General features: G+C 43.4%; 1 protein-coding gene across 7 annotated transcripts in view; it reads left to right on the top strand.

Annotated features, from left to right (window-relative positions):
- LOC124133376 (protein retinal degeneration B-like) overlaps positions 1-25,392 on the top strand; it is a 173,992-nt gene that overhangs the window by 131,165 nt on the left and 17,435 nt on the right. For all 7 annotated transcript variants that reach the window (XM_048401145.1, XM_048401148.1, XM_048401149.1 and 4 more), the window contains 7 exons: positions 13,926-14,036; positions 14,936-15,076; positions 16,091-16,262; positions 16,757-16,970; positions 19,478-19,991; positions 21,878-22,048; positions 23,313-23,468. In XM_048401145.1, coding sequence (XP_048257102.1) covers positions 13,926-14,036; positions 14,936-15,076; positions 16,091-16,262; positions 16,757-16,970; positions 19,478-19,991; positions 21,878-22,048; positions 23,313-23,468 — 1,479 coding nt within the window. The remainder of the gene's footprint in view (positions 1-13,925; positions 14,037-14,935; positions 15,077-16,090; positions 16,263-16,756; positions 16,971-19,477; positions 19,992-21,877; positions 22,049-23,312; positions 23,469-25,392) is intronic.

The raw sequence follows: 25,392 nt of genomic DNA, 5'->3' as shown, positions 1-25,392 counted from the left end.
TAAGCTAACACATTTATAACGTCCAGATTAAGCATCATGGAAGCGAATATTTGAAAATTTTTGGTAATAAATTTTATAATATCCACTTACCTATTTCTTTTTGATTTTCATTGCTTATGCAATCGGAAAATTATTTTAAAAACAATTTTGAATATTATCTATAATTATTAACACCCATTTCCCGATAACAGTGGCTGCCTGCTCAGTATCATGAGAAAAATACCAGGAAACACCCTAATGACCTCCCCCAGCGTTTTTGTCAATCAAAAATCGCAAAATGCGTAGTAATTAAGTTCACTACTAAAAATAGCTGCAACGAGCATGTGTCTACAGCTAGCTTTTCTTTTGAAATGGCTCGTAAATATTTATGGTCATAGCCACCGAGAAGGGCTCTGAAAATTTTAGATCTCCTCTCCCCTAAAACATTTTTTCCTGCACTCTGAGATTAATTCTTGGCTTACATTTGCCTCATTTCATGCAAATATAGAAGTTGTTGTACACAACATTATAAAATGGCATCCGGTTGTCATTCTACCAAGATGATCCAATTAAAAAATTAAACATACATGGAGGAGTGGTGAAATTTTGACTTGCCGGATGAGCAATCTACTTTTCGTTTAGGAAGCCCTTTGTAATTTTAACTGGCCACAGGCCAATGGGCCAGCAGTTATATCGACCCCTGGTATTACAGTTTCTTTAATGCCACTTGAGATATCTTAGTTAAAGGTTATGTTCACAGAAATACATGGTGTACAATGCAGCTAGTTCCAGGAGCTTCTGTTGTAAGCTCGGATAATAATCATCCATGTACACAGTGCACAGGTCACAAATCAGGTGAAGTTAAGCAATGTCGGTCTCGGAGAGTAGTTGGATGGGTGACCACGTTAAGCAGCTTGACTCCTGAGAGCTTCTAGGGCTTCGGTCCTGCCCCACACTGAAGCACATGTACCACATGTGGTGTCTCCTTAGGCAAGTGACTTTGTTTGAAATGTGCCTCTGTTCACCCAGCAGTGAGTGGGTACCCGGTAGGATGAGATGGTAATGTTGCTGTTAACCTTCTAGCACCATACAGGCAGCTTTGGGTTGTATACTCCCCAGGGAGCTGAGAATGAAAATCGAGTACTCATTGATCCATTGACCGGGGTAATAATAGTGTAGCGCTATGAGCATTCACTTGGTGAATGGAATCTGGTGCATTATAAATGCACTTATTATTAGCTCACTGGGTGATGGTTAGGATTCCTACCGTATAACCATATGTACAATTGCTGGGTATAATGAGAGGAGTGCACATAGGCTTCCAGGACTGGCCCTTCTCTCCATCTGTCCGGCACTCCCAAAAGAAGTTAGAACCTTGACCATAACATGCAAACCAATATTATCCCCACCCTATAATAAACAGATACATTGTATACACTTGTTTGTTATGAAGAAAATAATACATTAATGCCAATAGGATTCACCCTGGGGTCCAGCCTTGCCTCTGGAAACTTACATCCTGGATCAGGGGCGGTCGGGTAGCCTAGTGGTTAAAGTGTTCGCTCGTTACGCCGAAGACCCGGGTTCGATTCCCGACATGGGTACAATGTGTGAAGCCTATTTCTGGTGTCCCCCGACGTGATATTGCTGGAATATTGCTAAAAGCGGCGTAAAAACATACTCACTCACTCACTCACATCCTAGATCATAACATGGAAACGGTTCAGTCTCTTTTATGCTACATTTGTATCTAGAGAAGTACACATTCAGATTTGTCAGATTTGCCATCCACCCATTTTAAATGCTGACAGAGTCAAAATTACGAAATATTTTTGCAGTATTATATGCATCATACTACAATGCAGATGTATATTTTGGCATGATTGCGTAAATATCCAGGTGAGTGTACAGGCCCTATGGGACTCTTGTTAGTATATATAAATACTGAATTCTACCTCAAATGATGCCAAAGGACAGTTTCAGGCTTGTTGACTCAAAACGTTTTTGCAACAGTCTGATGAAGTATCGTTCTGAATTAATTAATTGTTCAACATTATTGTAGCTTACCAATACAAAAACAAGAGAAACGATAAACAGGGCATATTTTGGAATGAGCTGAAAATAAAAAGGATTTAGAATAGTGATGAAACAATAGATTGCATGCGCCATGTCATAAATCCTTCCTGCTGGGTGTATAAAGGAGTTATTCCCTGTCTCACAATATCCATCATGATGGTAGTGACTACATTCTATTGCAGTGATAGATTAGATGTAGAATTTGATGTATTTTCTATTTAACTGTTGCTAGGCAGCCCTTCCTTTGCTGCATCAATAAATCCTTTATATCGCAGGATGAGGATCCCCTTGCCTCGCACCAGAATAGTTTATAGATATTAAAGTAGCAGTGCGCCTACATGACCTGCCAGGCTGGTCAATAGAAGATTATTTACTGTATTGTTTTTGTGATAAGAACCTCATGGAGCCTGTGTTGTGCACAAAAATGATACCCAGTAATAGAGCCCTTCCTGTAAATGTTGAGTTATAGTTTCTATCATGTTATGGGAAACGTCTTCATCAGACTTTATAGGCACATTCGTCCTTATCCTAACAACGTTTCTTTTTATGACAATGATAACTGGCTGTATTAGTGGCTCAACTCACATGGAGGCCTATAGGTTTATGGCACATTGCCCTTGAAGTTGGCCATACGATGATCATGAACTGTTTATTATATATTCACATAGGGTCGGTTGATGAGATTGTTGATTAGGTTGAGATATGTCAGAAATATCTCTATATGTGACTACAGTGTTTGAAGTTAAGAATGTCAGGGCATGACCATATAGAGCATCAGGGCAGCAGTAAACAGGACATGACCTTATATCACCAGGTTACCAGTAAACAGGGCATGACCTTATATCACCAGGTCACCAGTAAACAGGGCATGACCTTATATCACCAGGTCACCAGTAAACAGGGCATGACCCTATATCACCAGGTCCCACTTGCACAATGCGATCTTAGCGCTAAGATGATCGTAACGCCCTTACTTTAACATAGGCTTACAATAGTCTTAGCGCTAAGATCGCTTTGTGCAAGTGGGCCCAGCTCACTAGTAAACAGGCCATGACCTTATATCACCAGGTCACCAGGGTGTAACCATATATCACTAGGTCACCAGTAAACAGGGTGTCAGCATATATCACCAGGTCACCAGTAAACAGGGCATAACCATAATTATATCACCAGGTCACTAGTAGACAGGGCATGACCTTATATCACCAGGTCACCAGTAAACAGGGCATATGACTATATATTAACAGGTCACAATAAAACATGACATGACCATATACAATCATACACATACTTGACCAAGGCTGTAGGTGACCACTTTGACCAATATTTGAGAATATACAGAATAAAAACATCAACTGGCTCAATTATTGATTTCAGAAAAGTACCTTTTGAAATTCTACTGCAACTCAGGATTGTTGAAAATAAGTCAAAATGTGTCAGCATGTTATTAGTTCTCATTCTACCAATGCTTCATTACTACTGCTGTTTGGTATAAATTGCCTCTATTATGGTGTATCATTTACCGCTCTCGTCATGATGTTGGAGCTCTTCCAGCCCCAGTAAATGTTTAATGACTGTCGGGAGACAAATAGTGACCAATTTGTCTCTTATCAGGTCCATCACTATGTCAAACATAGCAAGGAACCTTAAGAAAATTAACACCTAGCCATTCATTTTTTTCAGGACAAGATACCCTTAGAATTTGCCAGTGAGGTTTGTCCTTGGGTCACAATCAATTGGGTGTATGTCAAAACTCAAATTACATTGTGGAACTGTAAGTGAGAAAATCAATACTGTCTGGGCAGCGTAGCGAACCCTTCCTCGTATATCCTTGTACCGTACAAGATCAAATATATGTACAGTGAATCCTTGATAACTCAACTCTTGTATCTGGATGCATCAGGCTTAGAAACTATATTGGAGGGCGGCAGGGTAGCCTAGTGGTTAAAGCATTCGCTTGTTACGCCGAAGACATTGGTTCGATTACCCAAATTGGTACAACATGTGAAGCTCATTTCTGGTTTACCCCTGCCGTGATATTTGCCAGAATATTGCTTAAAGCGGCGTAAACCATCACTCACTCACTCACTCACTCACTCACTCACTCACTCACTCACTCAAAAATATCTTGGGTGGTGTTTGCCTTCTCAGGGTAGTGTAAAACTGCAGATTCCAATGAGCGGGTTCCAAAGGAATTCCATGCGCAGTTCCCTTAAGTTGTTGTTGCACTGTGATTGTTCTTGAACTATTTGTAAGAACATGTATATGAGAGCTTTGATGGTTGCAGCACTAACATTCTCTTTGTTGGTTGTCACGTTTCTGAAATAGAAATAGACACTCGTCCTACAGCCCTTACCAAAGTGCCCTAGAGTTAACGTATCATAAGGACTAGTGGACTAAGAATGTTAGTTTCTACCACTGATATGTGGTTACAAAGTTCCATGAGACTCCATGACCTGTTCCATCAAGTCATTGCAGCGCTAAGATCGTCACAAACCTTTTTATGACTACATCCTGCAGTGCTTAAATGTCTATTAGGATATCAATGACATTTTAGAATTGTGTACACTTGTTTAATCATGAAGATTAGTCTGACTGGTATTCCAGACAGCACTGTCATAAGTCTGTGTGGTCAGGATATACATTGTAGCATTTTCATCACTGTATGATTACTCTGTGAACCAGGAGATGCTGGACAGGTCCAAATTCGGCAAAGTTCTTGTACCACTTACTTAAATATATATGTTCAAGAATGGATAGACAGTGTGGCATCACAATTACTTTTTGATTGCTCTGTGAACCAGTAGACCAGTAGGCCTCATATCTGTCAATTCCTGAAAAGTAATGGAACGATAATCAGACTTTGCCCGATACATTAATATCTTGACTCATTGGGCAGATTGAGATTGTGATGTCTCTTCCCAAATGATGCTATGGTAGTGAACGAGACCAGGACACTTTAGCAGAATGGCGCTACAATGCACTGGATGTTCAGGCCTCAAAGGTGCGACTAAAATGGTCACCAGTGCGTTTGTCTACTGTCTAAAATTCAGAGCTAGCCAAATGACTATCTTGAAAAATATCTTGTGGCGACTGATTTCTATGGCTACACATCTGTAGACACAAAAATAACAGCTGATCTTGGAAAACACGTCTGCTAATAATTGTTCTCACAAATAATTCCTCCTAAAGTTGACAATGAACCGAAATACATAAATATTAATGTAGTTAGTACTTTTTGTTGTTGACAATGCTCACTGGATAAGCAAGTATATACCTATATATATAATCTAGTAACATAAATTGTATCATTGTCTAAGTCACAAGTAACAAAAATCAAGTACAGTTTCCACTCATATACAATTCCAAGACTAGTGCTATAACTTGTACATATTATAAAAGTTATTTGATAAAAGATAATTTCAAATGCTTTTGACTACCTACAATATTGGCTTGACTTCTTGATTTTAACACTGGCTACCTGGAAAAAAATACTTGGCAAAAATTTAAACTTTGAGGCCTGATGTTCAAGGACAAGAGGGGAGAGAGCCCAGGCATGCATGTTATTAAAGGTCGTAACCTTGCACCATTCCCGCACTTTGTTTCAGAAGGGCAAACATTAAACATCTAATCGACCATTTTAATGCGCAGTCTGTCTGTGCCCATTCTGAAAGATCACCTATTGACAGACAGTATGTAAAGCCATTAGTGTATGTTGTTTTCTATGTAAAGGTAAAGTCATACACTTTACCTTCATTACATCTTTATGGTATATAAAGCCTGCCTTGACCCAACTTGTGTACTTTGAACAGTGCCTAAGTATCATTGCAATATACTGCTCAGGTACCACACTCTGTGAAGATCCAGAATAGAATTGGTCGTCATGCTTGTCGTAAGAGGCAACTGACATGATCAGGTGGTCAGGCTCACTGACTTGGTTGAGCATGTCATCGTATCCCATTTGTGTAGATCAATGTTTATCTGGTGAAGATTAGATTATTTACACATTTTTGTCGTATTGTTGAGTTTGGAATTACTGCTACTCAGTCACTGTTTTAGAATTTATCAAATGTATTTTGTATAATAAAAAAATAATCATGATGTTGCATGTAGTTAATCCCTGGACTAGATTAATTACAGACCGCAGTCTTATAGCTGGAGTATTGCCGAGTGTGGCATGAAACAACAAACAAACAAACTTTGGTAATTTGACTGAAACCGACAACAAAACGACAATTATCTCAGCAAGGCCACTTGCCGTAAGGGTACGATGACTGGCAGACAACCAAGTCATCAAGTTTGACCACCCAATCCATTTACTTGTCTGTTACAACCAGCATAGGTTGTGGGACTCATTCTAACCTGAAATTTGAATTGAAGAATTTATCTTTGATGAATCTTCAGAATCTCAGAGTGGTTCTTGAGCTAAGAATGGGATGAGAATGGATTTGGGGAGATTGTTTGGTTAAGTATGTTCTCTGAGGTCTTTATGAGAGACATCATGTCTTCAAAGAGATAACATACCATGATGACACAGGCAGTTTAATAGCACATTCACACACTGTTATACTTTTGATATAGGCACTGCAATATTTCCCTTGTTCTACTTTGATGGGGATATCAGCACTGCAATATTTACACTGTTATACCTTTGATAGGGATATCAGCACTGCAATATTTACTCTGTTATACCTTTGATAGGGATATCAACACTGCAATATTTACACTGTTATACCTTTGATAGGGATATCAGCACTGCAATATTTATACAGTTATACCTTTGATAGGGATATCAGCACTGCAATATTTACACTGATACATTTGATAGGGATATCAGCACTGCAATATTTATACAGTTAACTTCCATGACAGAATCATGATATTCACTGCATCAAACAAGACAGTTGTAAAGGAATCTTGTTATAGAACGTACATCGTGCCAGTATTGCTTTCCTCAGAAGAGATTAAGTTTTAAAGGCCCTCCTTTGAGCTTTGTTGATGCTTTAGAAGTGCGTATGGAACTGGGCTCCTGTTATTAATAATGAAACACCATGCTTCAAGAGATGAGGCTCGTCAGGTGAGATACAATCAATTATCTATTGCTGGCAGCATGAGGCCATAAGATGTGAAGGTAACTCTCTCATGATGATCTCTGTTGGAACACCTGTACAAGGAGGTTGTCAAACAGAAGTGCTGCAACAGACTTTGTGGCAGGATGGTGTGGCAGGATGGTGTGGTTGGAGGGTGTGGCAGGAGGGTGTGGCAGGATGGTGTGGAACATAATGCAATAAATGCATGATGGAATCTTCTTGTTGGTATTTAACACCTCACTTGGCAATATTCCGTCAACAGTAAAGTCTCGTTAATTCAACACTCAGTAATCCGACAATCGACTTCATCCGTTTAAATCAGTGCTGGGGGCACGGGTGGCCCAGTCGCCTAAGGCGCCGCGATTCGCTGTGCATTCACCCCGATTATGTTTCTGGGTTAGTGAGCACCATACCCGTGCTCGTGGGTTTCACCGAAGTGGTAAACTGAGACCTGCATCACTTGGGGCTTTCCTCCCACATTAAGCTGACACGCCGCGATCTAACTGGAATACTGTTAAAAGCGGCGTTAAACCCAACTCACTCACTCACTCACTTAAATCAGTGCTATTTAGACCTGTTAATCCGACAGTCTTGCACTCAGACTCTGACACACCTAATTTGCAACGAATTGCTGAAATCACAAATTAATCAGTCTTGTTAATCCGACACAGTGATCAGCGTACTCTGTGGTCGTCTGCCTGCGTGTACACAGCCCTGTGTTTTGATGCGAAATGAGTCGGCAAGTAGCTGCGTATTTCAACGGCTGCAGAGATAAACTTGCGTAACAATAAACAATTATTGCCTTAAATAAAGAAAACGGGATAAATCACATGCCTAGATTACCTCATTAAAATCGGATACAAGTTCTCGCTGAGGACATTCCATTACAGGTCGCGTCAGAATGACCTTTCGCAAACTTTGATCGACCAATGAAATTACTAACAGGAAGTCTTAAGTATTGTGGCACTTGTTTCAAATTGGGGACTTCCATGCCAGACTGTGCTTTAAAAAGTATTTTGAATCAGTCATAATGTCCGTAACAGTAGTTTTGTGTTAGACTTTAGAGGTTGCATGATAAGAAAACATATTCTGCTAACAATGTAACATAACAATATGAATATTTCCGTTTTCCTTTTTTTTTATTACGTGTTTGAATCGTTATGTAGTTGTCCGATTTTCGATCACAAACACTGAGATACTACCTAATTTAGTTTATCCGACATACTCGTTAATCCGACATAATCATATGCAACCAACAATGTCGGATTAACGGAACTTGACTCTATATGTCATTGTTCTGTAAATAATCAAGTCTGGACCAGACAATCCAGTGTTTAATAACGTCGATCCACACAATTGAGATATGACACACATCAACCAAGCCAGCAAGCCTGACCACCAGATCCTGTCAGTCACCTCTTATGGCAAGCACGGGCTGCTGAAGACTAATTCTTACCCAGATGTTCTGGCATGATGGAGACTTGGACCTGTAGCAATAGTAGTGAACTTCTCCCCTAACTTGATATTCATCACTCATCTGTTCAATAAGTATTCACCCCATGGAGATTCTTGGTTAGAAGTGACCCAAACAAACCTATGTATGTAGGAGGTGATTTCGTGGATCAGATGACTAGGCTTGGTTGATTGTGTGTCATTGTACCCCAAAGAATTTGTTTGTTTGTTGTTTAATGCCGCACTCAGCAATATTCCAGCTATATGACGGCGGTCTGTAAAATAATCAAGTCTGTACCAGACAATCCAGTGATTAACATCAGGAGCATCGATCCACGCAATCGGGATCGATGACATGTATCAACCAAGCCAGCGAGCCTGACCACCCGATCCCGTTAGTCGCCTTTTACGACAAGCATAGTCGCCTTTTACGACAAGCATAGTCGCCTTTTACGGCAAGTATGGGTTGCTGAAGACCTATTCTACCCCGGAATCGTCACGGGTCACCCCAAAGGTGTGGAACATTCCTCATAATATCAATCACAGGTTTGTCTTGTGAAGACGAGATTATTTATAGGCTTCCATACATAGTTGAGTTTGTCATTAAACAACTTAATGATTTATATGTATATTAATATATTACATAATTTTCATACTGTTTTGTAAAGTATTGTTTAGAGTTTATACTAAGTATATGCAGCATTAAATCATGCAGTGTAAGCCAAAATAGTACTTTGGCTTGACCTTAGAGGGTACTCAAGTCACAGTGTTTTAGAATTTATCAAATGTATTTTTTATAATAAAAGAAATCAGTTTGTTTTAAAAGTCATGTCCATCACTTGAATAGGCTTACCAGCAAACTCTAGTTTTTCTCATTATTATTTTTCCAGGAATTATCTCAGCATGATTCATTTAGGATTTATACGGTAGCAAGATCATTACCACAGCAGTTGTACCCTCTAGCCTAGTCTATCACTGCAGCCATGGTCAGTGTGTATCTCCACAGTCGAGACAGCAGTGTAGTCATCCCAGGAAGAGGATGTGTGTTTCTGTAGCAGTGGGAACTAGGAGAGAGGCAGTCACTCAGCTCCTGCTTTTATTTTCGTAAAGGGATGGATGTGTCACCCGGTATTCAGTACATCAGCGTAGTTTCAGATTGATTTGAGTATTGATGGACCAGGTCAGGGCTATCGAACATATAGGGCCAGGGGACCTGTTTTGCTCAGAAATTGAGAATATTTGCTTTTTCAGCAAGTGTCAGCAAGGGCACGGACACTTCTACTGGATCACCGATACCCAACCACAGTGAAGAGAGGGATACAATCTGACATTACTTATTTGCAATGCTCTCTTCATGTTCATAGGGGGCACAGGTGGCCCAGTCGTCTTAGGTGCCGCAATTCGTTGTGCAGAGTTGCGTCCCTTGGGCACGCCAGAAACCTATGATTGTGGGTTCGAATCCCGGTTCGCCCCAATTATATTTCCAGGTTTGTCAGCACCATACCCGTGCTCGTGGGTTTCACCGAAGTGGTAAACGTCTGAGACCTGCATCACTTCGGGCTTTCTCCCACATTAAGCCGACATGCCACGATATAACTGTAATACTGTTAAAAGCGGCGATAACCCCAACTCATTCACTCACTCACTCATGTTCATATACAGATGTCTTTTTGTGAAACAGTTATAGCTTTCCTGATTGCCTTCAGGAATTTCTGATAAAAAAAGTGCTTCATTATCGGGTGCTCGGGCTCTGTGACATGGCTGACTGACTCTAAAAGATAGGTGGTTTTTGTAAACCGAGAATTATTACTTTCCTGATTATCTTCCTGTAGGAATTCCAGACATGGCTGATTGTGTCACATCAAGGTAACTTTTGTGTTACATGCTATTACAATATTGACCAATATCATATGGTCCCCAGACTCCTGGCTAACTTTCAGTGTGTTTTAAAAAAAAGAAATATATTTACTCATCTCTGTGTATGTGACTTGTATGAAACCTAATCATCGCTCTCATTATTGCGGTCAGGTAGCCTAGTGGTTAAAGCGTTCACTCGTCACCCCAAAGACCCGGGTTCGATTCCCAACATGGGTACAATGTGTGAAGCCCATTTCTGGTGTCACCTGCTGTGATATTGCTGGAATATTGCTAAAAGCCGCGTAAAACCTCACTCACTCACTCACTCACTCACTCACTCACTCACTCACTCACTCACTCACTCACTCACTCACTCACTCACTCACTCACTCACTGATTATTACCGGGTTACTTTAATTACGGAGAGCCGTGATGCTCTCAGAGTCCCATAATACGATCAGGGAAACATGGCATGCTGATTACATCCACATCATGTCTGATCTGAGATTTCATCCGTGGAGTTTTTCTGGTGCTTAGGAATACAGAATGGTATCAGATTGTTGTCTACGTATCGATTGCATGGCCTTTATGAGGAATTACTGGATGGTTTTGCAATATTCCAGTACAGGAGAAAGAGTTTACTAGTCCTTTCATGTACAGTATGGAAGCATGATATCTTTAACTGTCTGGAACCTGTGGTTATGTTAGTTACTTGGCAATAAGCTTGGTCTGTTTTGAGGTCTTCCAGCATGCAAGCTTTGTTGTGTAATGAAATTTGCTTAGCAAGATTTGAAATTTACATAAATCTGCTTGTCTGAGACAAGTTCTGTTTGTTGTTTAATGCGCACTCAGCAATATTCCAGCTTTATGACGGCGGTCTTTAAATAAGCAGACAAGCCTTTTGATTGATTGACATCTTGAGCATCCATCTACTCAAACAAGTCAGCGAGCCTGACCACCCGATCCTGTTATTTGCCATTTATCGACAAGCATGGGGAGTACGTGAGTGTGGTTTTACGCCGCTTTTAGCAATATTCCAGCAATATCACGGCAGGGTACACCAGAAATAGGCTTCACACATTGTACCCATGTCGCGAATTGAACCTAGGTCTTCAGATTGACGAGCGAACGATTTAACCACTAGGCTACCCAACTGACCCTCGACAAGTATGGGTTGCTGAAGGCCAGTTCTTAGTAAACTTCAGGAAGGATAAGTGACAACTGCTTGTGGACTACAACAGTATATGGCAACTCTGTTGCAGATCATTATTGCAGACTAGTGACGATAGAGACTAATTTCTAACCCTTGGGTTGTTTAAACTGTGCATGTGGACAGTGACCATATACTTGTATGTGTTTTCTCTTCATCGAAGACCCGGGTTCGATTCCCGACATGGGTACAATGTGTGACCCAACCCAACCCATTTCTGATAACCCGTGATATTGCAGGAATATTGCTAAAAGAGGCATAAAACCATACTCACTCACTCACTCACTCACTCACTCACTCACTCACTCACTTACTCACTCAGTTTCATCATGATGTGATGCTGAAGAATGAGCTACTGATCTCTGCGTGACTCTGGAGGAGGATGGACATGCTCACCAGGCGTCCATAATGCCTTGTGTGATAAACAGACCAGTAGGTGGTGATGTCTGAGCCTCAGATTTTCTCAGATAAATTGATTTTCTGCTGACTGTTGAGCAACCTTTGTAGGTCTTCATATGACAGCTCCTGGGTGACAGTGTACCGTCCTATTTCTGTGACATCAGGAGGTCGAGTGCAACCAGAAATGTATGTTTTCCCTTGTTGTCTGACACAGTGTTGGAAAGTAGGGTCTGTGCAGCGTCCAGGGTTGAAGTCTGCACACCGAACTTGTCTCTAAGTGTCGTTTTCAGTTGCTTTTAGTGTTTGTATATGGACTATTACTTGATGACCTTACAAGACTGGACAGAGCCTCAGACTAGCGGCTAAAGTCACCAACTGAGGCTGTAGACCTTCACTGGAAGTTGTATTTATTCGTAAGGTTTACCAATTTGTCATCACTATCAAGACGTGTATAAATAATCTTTGTGTCATGATTTTCTTCATAATATTGTCACGTCACATTTACCATAAGTCTGAAGTGAGCTGTGGTCTCGATGGATTAAAGTCATTGTGTCTAACAGGCGGCATCTCTTGTGTAGTGGATAGAGCTGTCCGAAGTCATTCCTAAAGACCCTGTCTAGCGCTCTGCATTAAGGGGATAAAACCAGGACTGGTCAGCATGGAGTCTGTAAATTATGCCTGTGTGGGGTACCCATGTAAACCTGTGGCGTTGTATCTCAGTGGGCCAGTACTATAAAACCACCATCAGTCCGGACTAGTTCAAGCAGACCCACACACATCGCTATAGAAGTGCAATAATCTTGAACACGACTTTAAACCCCATTTCACCTCGATAACATTCAGCTAATAATGTATACTCCTCAGGGAGAAGAGAATGCCTTGAATGCATACTGACCTGAGTGAGATGTGCCTTGAGCATGTCCTTCAGTGGTGTGGTGGTCATTTCTGATGATTTGAAATGCCAGTTCAACATGGGCAAAAATAGAGAAAGGAACAAGTTCTTCTGTCACAGACATTAGTAAGGTTGCATCAGTAGATTTGGTATAGAGTCCCAGAGATGGAAAGAAAGGGTTTGTATGTGGGAACGTGGTTAAGATGACCCTGACAGATGTTATGTCTTGTGGGTGACGAGATTATGAAGCTCCTCCAACTCACACCCTAAAGCATGCTCAGAGTGCAGCATTAACCCCGTGGTTAGTGGATCAGTGTGCACGCAACTGTCATTCTCAACTCCCTGGGGTGTATACTCAAGCTGCCTGTAGGGGATACAGTTATGGTGTCTCATTCATATGGCAGGCTAACTCTGGTACAAATCAACTCTTTCTTACAAATAGTCTTGTTACTTTGTCGAACAGCACTTCAGCACTGTCATATAGTGCAGACTGTCTTTGGGCAATATTCAAGTATTGGTGGGTTAATTTTGGAATTTCCTGCATATACTCACAATCCTAAGGTCGAATATCTGTAACTTTTCTCCAGTATACAAATTGTCAAATCGTTCCCACATTCCCACTCGTTCCCACGTTCCGCCACTGTATTTATCTGCATTGCCCTGGCTATCTATGAGGAACAACTCACAAGACACATGCCTCTCAAAAATAACATCCTCCAATATACGACGTCATAAAGTTGCGAGCACATTAGAATCTCCAGAAATGACGTCATGATAGAACATTGTTTTATTGTGAAATAATCCACGCTTCATTCTTCATTGTTATTTGTGATCTAACGTGTCGCTATCTTATGTTTTCTAATCTTTGTGTTGCATAACTGCAGAGAGTATGACTTGTGTATAGCATAGGAATTCTCATGAAGTGTCGGCCACGCCAGCACCACATTCATGTCTCCTGTTTGTGTTTCAGAGGGGATGGAGGCTGAAGGTGAAGAAGGCCACAGGGGCAGGGGGATGGTGCGGTCGTCGTCCATGGAGATGGTGTCCAGTGGGGACGAGTATGCTGATGCACTGTCCGAAGGTATGACCTGTAGGGTGCAGAAGGAAATAATGTGGTTCAGAGACTGTGAGACAGTGTATCAGAAGAGGTTCAGAACTTGAGATCAGGTTATAATTAGAGTTACCTCCCTTAGTCTCTAACAACCCCTCCAGCAATCTTCAGAATGGTGGACATATTTAGCCTTCAATTCATGCCAATGGGAAAATGCTGTGATATTACTGAAATACTGTTCGAAGTAGAGGTATGCGTATTTATCCTGTGCACTTTTGTCAATGCATTAAAGTTTAAAGTTAAAGATTTAGGGGTCCCAAGATTCAAATACTATAGGAGAAAACCAGAAGGACCACAGGAACCTTATTTCAAACATTGAGTGACAGAGTACTAGTGGGACAAGAGGCGGTGGGGTAGTCTAGCAGTTAAAGCGTTCCCTGGTCACACAGAAGGCCCAGGTTCGAATACCCCCATGGGTATAATGTGTGAAGCCTATTTCTGGTGTCCCCTGCCGTGATATTGCTGGAATATTGCTAAAAGCGGCATAAAACCATACTCACACATTCTACCCTTGTAATGTTCAAAAGAGTGAAATACGCCCCCTCAGCAGTGTCGCCTTAATGACCTGGCATACATTCGAGTGAAGCCTTCTTGCCTTTGGCATCATAAGGCCCTATAGGCACATCCCTTTGTAGTTACAATCAATAAGTTATAGATAGACACATCCACACTTGACATTCTGCTGTGGCCTAATGATGTTTCATAGTTTGTTCCTCAAGACAGAACAGTTCGTCTTGTGAATGGCGCCGAGGTAGGATGGTGACTGAAGCTTTTCACTTCCCAGTTTACAAACTTAACTTTCAAGGATTTCAGTGTGAAACCATTATGTCTCAAGCTCTCATGTCAATGGCTGTTCTGTTTTGTTTCAGAGACCAACTTTGGTCGACGGGTTGAGCAGTTCCGAATGATGTACAGTGTGGATGCCTCCCTCCCATCATCCCTGGACCTGCCGCATCCGCAAGCAAGTGGTGCTTGCCCTGTGAAAATACTCTTCCTTGTCCTGCACGGAGGTGAGTGACTGGTCAATGATTGGCTGCTTTATTGTACGGGTTCCCTCACAGAATGTGTCCCCAGTACTCCATGTTTGTTGTAAGAGCTGTCAGAGTTTGTTCCCTGGTGTGTGTCCTCATGTTAGGTGTGGATCAGAGTGGCCTGGAACACTGTTGCTCGTGCTATCAGCCACTGGTTTGTTTGCCCCAACACTGTTTACATGCCTCTGTGATATAGGTGGAATATTGCTGACTTCTGGATGAGACATCCCCTTATCCCTTTTAATGCTGAATGTCAGGCAGGGTAACAAGTACAATCTGTAGCCGATGGAGAAAACGCAGTTTATTGTTCACATGAGCTGTTGTTAGGTGTGGTGTGGTGTGGTGTGGTGTGGTGTGGTGTGGTGTGGTGTGGTGTGGTGTGGTGTGGTGTGGTGTGGTGTGGTGTGGTGTGGTGTGGTGTGGTGTGGTGTGGTGAATTTTTACTGGTTTTGTAGTCATAGCCTGCTGAGATACCATGCCGCGGTTTGACATGAATGCCCCACTCAGACACAGTATACTGTACAAAGACTTAGAGCTGACCAGCCCTTGTTTTAGCCCCTTAATGCCGATCACCAGGCAGGGTAACAACAAGTGCCATCTTTTGGAATCTTTGGTATGATGCTGCTTGGGGTTCAAACCACCGATTTTCTGGTCAGAAATCCAGAACAAATAAGAGTAAGTGTTTCTATTATGCATACAAATCAGTTTGCCTTCCACCGAGTTCTGCTCCCTGTTAGGATAGTGGAGTATGCTGGAACAAAATCATTCTCACTCACTCTTTACAAAATCTGTTCATTCCTTGCCTCACTTCATCCTGACTGGGTGTATGTACAGTAATTTCACTTACTGTTTAATTGGTATTCTAGAAGTTGGTGAGTAAGTAAGAGAACGTACAACCTCATGGCAAACATCTTCTGGTTTATTGCATATAGTGATGTTTCGATGTATACTCTTACACCAGTTTCTTAATCATTTCACTTCTCAACTCAACAGGCAGTGTGTTGGACTCTGGTAAGGAGCCCACAAAACGGAGTGATTTCTTGACGCTGCGGTCGACGTTCGAGACTGTGATACAGTCCCACTACCATGCAGCATCTGGCCAGCTGGCATTCCGCCATGTGCCCAGCCCGCAGGTCTGCAGCGACACTCTCTCCATACTGTCAAGGTGAGATATCTAGCGAGGGGGATATAAGGTGGCCAGTGTCTCCCTCCCCCCCCCCCCTCAATTCCCAGTGTCACTCTCTTCTATACACTGTCAAGTCGAGACATCTAACGGGTGCCGCAATTCACTGTGCAGAATTGCGTCTTTTCGAAATTCCAGAAACCTATCATTGTGTGTTCGATCCCAGCTCGCCCCAATTATTTTCTAGGTTTGTCAGCATCATACCTGTGCTGTGGGTTTTCACCAAAGTGGTAAACGTATGAGACCTGCATCACTTCTGGCTTTCCTCCCACATTAAGCTGGCTCGCTGTGATATAACTGATGTAGCTGACACACAGTGATATACCTGGAATACTGCTTGAAGCAACAATAAACAAATTCACTCGGCAGTTGAGTAGTATTTCCCATCTAAACTCTATGTGATGTCATAAATTCCACATTTAAACATTTACGTTTTCTGCCTGTTGATGTTAATATTATTGTCCGTTGACTTGCAGCTTAAGTCCATACCATTTTGAGAGCCAGGCTGCTATGAACTCTGGTGAGAACACGTTGTCATGGTCACAAGACTTTGTGCCGTTGGGGGCAATAGCTTTGTTTGCATCATCAAGTACAGAGTACCAGGATCATGTGAATACCACTGTCGTGAGGGCCAACCAGGTGTTTCAGGAATTCCTCTCGTCTGATGAAGGAAGGGGCTTTGCTGGCCAGGTAAGTGGCCTAATTAGCACAGACACATGCAGGTATGTCAGCGATAGAAACTCCCAGTTTTAGCACACTAGTCCTTATAATGATAACATCTAGCAAAACCCTAAAAAGATCAAATTTCTACTAGTTCTAGGTTTCCTGAACTAGTGGGCAGTTTGGCAAGGACTGGAGCACTAGTGCCAATTTCTAATGCTGTATGTTATGCAATATCTGCAACGTTGTAGAAAATAACACATGGCTTTGTCACTGGTTGTTACAAATAACCCTGATGGGGATTCTGGGTTAGAAGTGGTCCTCACAACCTGTGCCGGTAGTAAAAGTGGTCATGATTGGCGACTTGGGTAGTGGTGTGTCCTCCAGTCATAACCCAACAGTGTGGATCGTTCAGTCACTGGATGGTCTGGTCCAGACTTGATCAATTACAGGCCATCATCATGCAGGTGAAATATTGCTGAGTGCAGCTGTAGCGGCCATAAAATGTCTGAGTCCCTTAACGGTATTCGACACCTTGTCCACATGACTAAGGTAGGTTGACCCCGTCAGCAAGCTGGCATGTTAAGGATGTCATCTGTGGGATGACTCCACGCTCTGCTACACAGCATTAAACAACAAACATGCACACACACAAACAGTTAAACCTTCACCATAAATGCTTCACTTACGCCACAATAAATTGTTGATTAGGTTTTCATCCAAATCTAAAATGTATGTTAGGCATTTTATCTTTGTAAAAGAAACTGATCAAAGGATCATAGAGGATCAAAAGCAACACTTCCGGAATGTGATGATGATTTCTCATTGGCTCACTAACCAGCAGAGCATGCTACCATAGCATCTATAACATCAGTAAAGTCCGCCATCTACTTGATACTCCAACAGTTAAATTGTTGATGCAATGTCTTGTGACATCCAAACTGGATTACTGCAATGCATTGTATGCTAATCTTCCCATGAAAGCCATATCAAAGCTACAACGCATTCAGAACTCTGCAGCTAGATGCATCTCCAAAGTTCCAAGATCCAATCATATCAGTCCTGTCCTCAAAGCACTACATTGGCTTCCAGTCTCCTTTCGTATAAACTATAAGATATGTATCATCACTCACGACTGCCTCAACAATAGCGACTATCCAGACTATCTCAAAGATCGTATATCCCTGTACTCTCCAGAGCGTGCTCTCCGATTCTCTGGTGGAACTCTACTGTATCAGCCTCTGTCTACTTCTGCTATGTCTGACCGTGCCTTCTCCTTTTGCAGTCCACAGTTATGGAACTCTTTGCCTTTGAATCTGAGAAACTCTGCTTCTAAGGAAACGTTTAAGTCTCTCCTCAAAACCCACTACTTCACTTCAGCTTTTCAATATATCTCCTGATTGTTGGCATATGTACATAGACATTACTTTTTAACTTTGTCACAGCGCCAGTGAGCAACTGTCGATGGATATTAGGCGCTTTACAAATCAATTATTATTATTAGTACACAAACTGTCGACGTATGTGATTCCCATGAAACATGACAGCCTCCAGGGTCCAGTGGTAGAGCCTCCGCCCAGAAAGCAGAAAATCCGGGGTTCAATCCCCGGCAGCATCATACCAGCAGACATTAAAAGATGGTACTTGTTGTTACCTTGTCTGGCGCTCGGCAATAGGGGCTAAAACAAGGACTGGTCAGCTCGGAGTTAGTATACTGTGTCTGAGTGGGGTATTCATGTTAAACTGCAGCATGGTATCTCAGTGGGCTAGCACAACAAATCGACATCAGTACAAGTACATCCAGCCACACACACATGCATGCACGTTTTCCGTGAAGACGCCGGGATAGAATACGTCTTCAAAAACCCATACTTGCCGTAAAAGGTGACTATGCTTGTCGTAAAAGGCGACTAACGGGATCGGGTGGTCAAGCGCGCTGACTTGGTTGATGCATGTCATCGTATCCCAGTTACGTGGATCAATGATCATGATATTAATCACTGGATTGTCTGGTCCAGACTCGATTATTTACAGACCGCCATCAAATAGCTGGAATATTGCTGTGTGCGGCGTTAAACAACAAACAAACCAAACAAAACATGCATGCACGTCGCTATATAAGTGCAATAATCTTGAACCCCATTTCACCTCACCTCACCCATGAAACATGAAACTACCGCCGTCATATAACTGGAATATTGCTGAGTGCGGCGTTAAACAACAACATACAAACAAAACATGAAAGTACCTACATGGTATACCTCCAGCACGGAAACCAGGGAACTCACAGAGACATTTGTTTCATATGAAGGTACTTGGGGACAATAAGATGATGGTAGGGTGTTTGGTTGTGAGGCAGGCAGGAAAAGAATCTTATGATTTATATAGTATGGCCTTAACCAGCATAACTAGCGAAGCATCAAACATTTTGTAATTCATTTAATTAAATATATAATGACAGGGACTTTGAGAAGCTGTTAAAATGTTAACAGATATTATTTTAAAAGCAAATGAAAGGTCTTTTTTTGTCTCAACAGATTTGTATATTGGCGGACTCGACAGGTTCACTGTTGGCCTACGATGCCCTGACTCGCGCCAGTCAACACAGCATGCGAGGTGGAAGTCGATACGGCAGTCACAACAGCCTGGAGGAGGAGGGTGGGGGGGATTCTAAGTCATGTGACCATCGACAAACTGGACGTAGAACGTTGCAGGAAACGAAACAGCTAAGTCAGAGTGACCCTGACCTTGCTCCTGAAGCTAATGCCACTCATCTTCTTGATCACACGGATAGGTACAAGAGAAGTAAAAGTGAGGTAGTACCCCCTGATTTTATGGAGTTACGCCGCCAGGGGTCTTCACGACAAAACTCGACTCATTTAAGCGTTAATCAAAGTGAAAATGCTGCATCTCGAAGGACTAGTACTGGCAGCCATTTTGAAAGTAGTTATACGAAGTTTGAGTTTGATGTGTCAGATTTCTTCATGTGTGGGTCTCCACTCGGACTTGTTCTGGCATACAGGAGGTTATTCTCGGGAGAGGACAAAAACTGTAAGTAGCCAGTACTGTACACAAATTGGATTATAGTAAAAGAAGCTCTAGCTTGGCCAATTGGCAGCTATAACAAGTCTACTTCAAATCTTTCAACCATCACTTTGTTTTGACAGCTAACCGCTGTCATGCTCAGTTTTTTAAATTAAGGGGATCTAGATGTCCTTAACATTTCTGCTATAGCATTCTTGTCAAGTAATATTCTAAATCTTTTCTTTTGTTACCAGTGTTCAAAATTAAGCATGAAAATATAGGAGACCTTGTCATATGTCATTACGGATCTCTAATGTTTAGAGTTGAAGGTTTAGGGAGGCCTAGATTCAAATAGAATAAGAACAAACCTCAGGTTCCCCTTAACACTTCCCCCTCACTCCAGGACCACCCTAAACACTTCCCCCTCCCTCCAGGACCACCCTTAACACTGCTCGCTCGCTCAAGGACCACCCACAACACTTCTCCCTCCCTCCAGGACCACCCACAACACTTCTCCCTCCCTCCAGGACCACCCTTACCACTTCTCCCTCCAGGACCACCCTTAACACTTCTCCCTCCCTCCCTCCCTCCCTCCAGGACCACCCTTAACACTTAACATTTCTCCCTCTCCAGGACCACCCACAACACTTCTCCCTCCCTCCAGGACCACCCACAACACTTCTCCCTCCCTCCAGGACCACCCTTAACACTTCTCCCTCCCTCAAGGACCACCCTTAACACTGCCCCTTCACTCTAGGACCACCCTTAACACTGCTCCCTCCCTCCAGGACCACCCTTAACTCTGCTCCCTCCCTCCAGGACCACCATTAATACGGCTCCCTCCCTCCAGGACCACCCTTAGCACTCCCCCCCCCTCACTCCAGGACCACCCTTAACACTTCTCCCTCCCTCCAGGACCACCCTTAGCACTTCCACCCCTCACTCCAGGACCACCCGTAACGCTTCTCCCTCCCTCCAGGACCAACCTTAACACTTCTCCCTCCCTCCAGGACCACCCTTAACACTTCTCCCTCCCTCAAGGACCACCCTTAACACTGCCCCTTCACTCTAGGACCACCCTTAACACTGCTCCCTCCCTCCAGGACCACCCTTAACTCTGCTCCCTCCCTCCAGGACCACCATTAATACGGCTCCCTCCCTCCAGGACCACCCTTAGCACTTCCCCCCCTCACTCCAGGACCACCTGTAACTCTTCTCCCTCCCTCCAGGACCACCCTTAACACTTCTCCCTCCCTCCAGGACCACCCTTAACACTTCTCCCTCCCTCAAGGACCACCCTTAACACTGCCCCTTCACTCTAGGACCACCCTTAACACTGCTCCCTCCCTCCAGGACCACCCTTAACTCTGCTCCCTCCCTCCAGGACCACCATTAATACGGCTCCCTCCCTCCAGGACCACCCTTAGCACTTCCCCCCTCACTCCAGGACCACCCGTAACGCTTCTCCCTCCCTCCAGGACCATCCTTAGCACTTCCACCCCTCACTCCAGGACCACCCGTAACGCTTCTCCCTCCCTCAAGGACCACCCTAAACGCTTCTCCCTCACTCCAGGACCACCCTTAACACTTCTCAATCACTCCAAGACCCCCCTTAACGCTTCTCCCTCCCTCCAGGACCACCCTTAACACTTCTCCCTCCCTCCAGGACCACCCTTAACACTTCTCCCTCCCTCCAGGACCCCCCTTAATGCTTCTCCCTCCCTCCAGGACCACCCTTAACACTTCTCCCTCACTCCAGGACCACCCTTAACACTTCTCCCTCACTCCAGGACCACCCTTAACACTTCTCCCTCACTCCAGGACCACCCTTAACGCTTCTCCCTCACTCCAGGACCACCCTTAACATGGCTCCTCGTTCCAGGACCACTGTTAACATGCCTCCCTCGTTCCAGGTCCCCCTCTGAAGCCATCCTGCCACCAGGTGTACAACCTCTTCCACTCCAACGACCCTATCGCCATCCGCCTCGAGCCACTCGTTCAGGGAGGCTTTCGACATGTACCACCTATCAAGATCTCACGATTCAGCAAGTTCCCGCTCGGCGATGGGGAGCCCATTCATGTTGGTGAGTTGCTGCCTTGTTATCCCCGCCCCAACGAAGTTGGCGGAGGATATAGAAATGGGTTCCGTCCGTGTGTGTGTGCGTGTGTGTGTGCGTGTGTGCGTGCGTGTGTGCATCGCGAAATCGTTTCCGGAGCATAACTCGTTAAATATTTCTCTACGAAACTTTGCATGTCTATCAGACTCATGCTGAACTGGTGCCTTTTGCTATTTAGGAATTTTATAAATTTTTATTTTTTACGTTTCCATGGCAACAAGTTGGACTTTGGTTCTATAAGGGTGCTGCTCGTTTCCAGAGCGTAACTCAAAAAACGTTAAATAATTTCTTACAGAACTTTGCATGTTTACCAGACACATACTGAACTGGTGCCTTTTGCTATTTAGGAGTTTTATAAATTTTTATTTTTTATGTTTCCATTGCAATAAGTTGGATTTAAGTTTTAATATAGGGTGGGTTCACTTATGGAGTATAACAAATCAACTGTTAAATATTTCCTTGTCAAACATTGCATGTCTACATATAAAGCACATACTGAACTGGTGCCATTTGATATTAAGGAGTTTTATAAATGTTTATTTTAGAATTTCCATTGCAGCTATTTTGACATGGCCTAAGAGAAATGTTGGGTCAGTTACCTGGCTTGGACCATAACGTGTTAAAATGGCGGGGGATATAGATGACTTGTCATTATATGCAGGTGGATCCTGGTGTATGGACTTCCCTTTACTTGGGGGGGCACGGTCGTCTAAGGCACTGCGATTCGCTGTGCAGAGTTGCGTCCCTTGGGCACATCAGAAACCTATGATTGTGGGTTCAAATCCCGGTTCGCCCCGATTATGTTTCTTGGTTTGTCAGCACCATACCTGTGCTCATGGGTTTCACCGAAGTGGTAATCGTCTGAGACCTGCATCACTTCGGGCTTTCCTCCCACATTAAGCTGACACGCCGTGATATAATTGGAATACTGTTAAAAGCGGCGTTAAACCCAACTCACTCACTCACTCCTTTTACTTGGAGAGGGTTCAGAAGTTGTCCTGCGATGTAATTTTTTGGAAAATAATCAGCAGGACAAGAATTATCAATCACCTGGCAATCCTGTCTAATCACATTCTTAGGTCTGAAGGTATCTCTTCTGCTTTTTACATTGTATATTACCATGAAGAAACATAAGTACTTTTCCTAAGAGTTAAACCATATAATATGTATCCTTCCTAAAAACATGTTTTGTCCCAAAAATTAACATCCTTCACATTTCTTCACTTTTTAGTTGAGACAGTACAGAACCACCTCAGCTTGTTCACTGATGGTCATCGACATTCCGTGTCGCCTGGACACCCGAGCCTCCAGCGACAATCAAGTACCTCCAGCGTCTCCAGTACAACCTCGGGCGTGGGGGAGACAGCGGTCACCAGTATTACTAATGGTAGGTGGCTATTAGAGAGAATATAGCACCAGTCTAGCAGGTACCACCATCAGAGAGAGTATAGCACCAGTCTAGCAGGTACCACCATCAGAGAGAGTATAGCACCAGTCTAGCAGGTACCACCATCAGAGAGAGTATAGCACCAGTCTAGCAGGTACCGACATCAGAGAGAATATAGCACCAGTCTAGCAGGTACGACATCAGAGAGAGTATAGCACCAGTCTAGCAGGTACCGACATCAGAGAGAATATAGCACCAGTCTAGCAGGTACCGACATCAGAGAGAGTATAGCACCAGTCTAGCAGGTACCACCATCAGAGAGAGTATAGCACCAGTCTAGCAGGTACCACCATCAGAGAGAGTATAGCACCAGTCTAGCAGGTACCACCATCAGAGAGAGTATAGCACCAGTCTAGCAGGTACCGACATCAGAGAGAATATAGCACCAGTCTAGCAGGTACCGACATCAGAGAGAGTATAGCACCAGTCTAGCAGGTACCACCATCAGAGAGAGTATAGCACCAGTCTAGCAGGTACCACCATCAGAGAGAGTATAGCACCAGTCTAGCAGGTACCGACATCAGAGAGAATATAGCACCAGTCTAGCAGGTACCGACATCAGAGAGAGTATAGCACCAGTCTAGCAGGTACCACCATCAGAGAGAGTATTGCACAAGTCTAGCAGGTACCGGCATCAAGGTATAGCACCAGTCTAGTAGGTACCGACATCAGAGAGAGTATAGCACCAGTCTAGCAGGTACCGACATCCGAGAAAGTATAGCACCAGTCTAGCAGGTACAGACATCAGAGAGAATATAGCACCAGTCTAGCAGGTACGACCATCAGAGAAAGTATAGCACCAGTCTAGCAGGTACGACCATCAGAGAGAATATAGCACCAGTCTAGTAGGTACCGACATCAGAGAGAATACAACACCAGTCTAGCAGGTACCACCATCAGAGAGAGTATAGCACCAGTCTAGCAGGTACCGACATCAGAGAGAATACAACACCAGTCTAGCAGGTACCACCATCAGAGAGAGTATAGCACCAGTCTAGCAGGTACCGACATCAGAGAGAATACAACACCAGTCTAGCAGGTACCACCATCAGAGAGAGTATAGCACCAGTCTAGCAGGTACCGACATCAGAGAGAATATAGCACCAGTCTAGCAGGTACGACCATCAGAGAGAATATAGCACCAGTCTAGTAGGTACCACCATCAGAGAGAGTATAGCACCAGTCTAGCAGGTACCACCATCAGAGAGAGTATAACACAAGTCTAGCAGGTACCGACATCAGAGAAAGTATAGCACCAGTCTAGCAGGTACCGACATCAGAGAGAATATAGCACCAGTCTAGCAGGTACCACCATCAGAGAGAATATAGCACCAGTCTAGTAGGTACCGACATCAGAGAGAATATAGCACCAGTCTAGCAGGTACTGACATCAGAGAGATTATAACAGCAGTCTAGCAGGTACCACCATCAGAGAGAATATAGCACCAGTCTAGCAGGTACCGACATCAGAGAGAATATAGCACAAGTCTAGCAGGTACCGACATCAGAGAGATTATAACAGCAGTCTAGCGGGAACCGACATCAGAGAGAGTATAGCACAAGTCTAGCAGGTACTGACATCAGAGAGAATATAGCACCAGTCTACCAGTTACAACCATCAGAGAGAGTATAGCACCAACCTAGCAGGTACCACCATCAGAGAGAGTGTAGCTCCAGTCTAGCAGGTACCGACATCAGAGAGAATATAGCACCAACCTAGCAGGTACCACCATCAGAGAGAGTAAAGCACAAGTCTAGCAGGTACCACCATCAGAGAGAGTATAGCACCAGTCTAGCAGGTACCACCATCAGAGAGAATATAGCACCAGTCTAAGTGTCTGATGCCACAACGGGGGTAGGGGAG

The sequence above is a fragment of the Haliotis rufescens genome, unplaced genomic scaffold, assembly GCF_023055435.1.
Source record: "Haliotis rufescens isolate VD_foot unplaced genomic scaffold, xgHalRufe1.0.p SCAF_21, whole genome shotgun sequence".
In the NCBI taxonomy this organism is placed as follows: Eukaryota; Metazoa; Mollusca; class Gastropoda; order Lepetellida; family Haliotidae; genus Haliotis; species Haliotis rufescens.
This window is presented reverse-complemented; position numbering and strand designations above follow the sequence as displayed.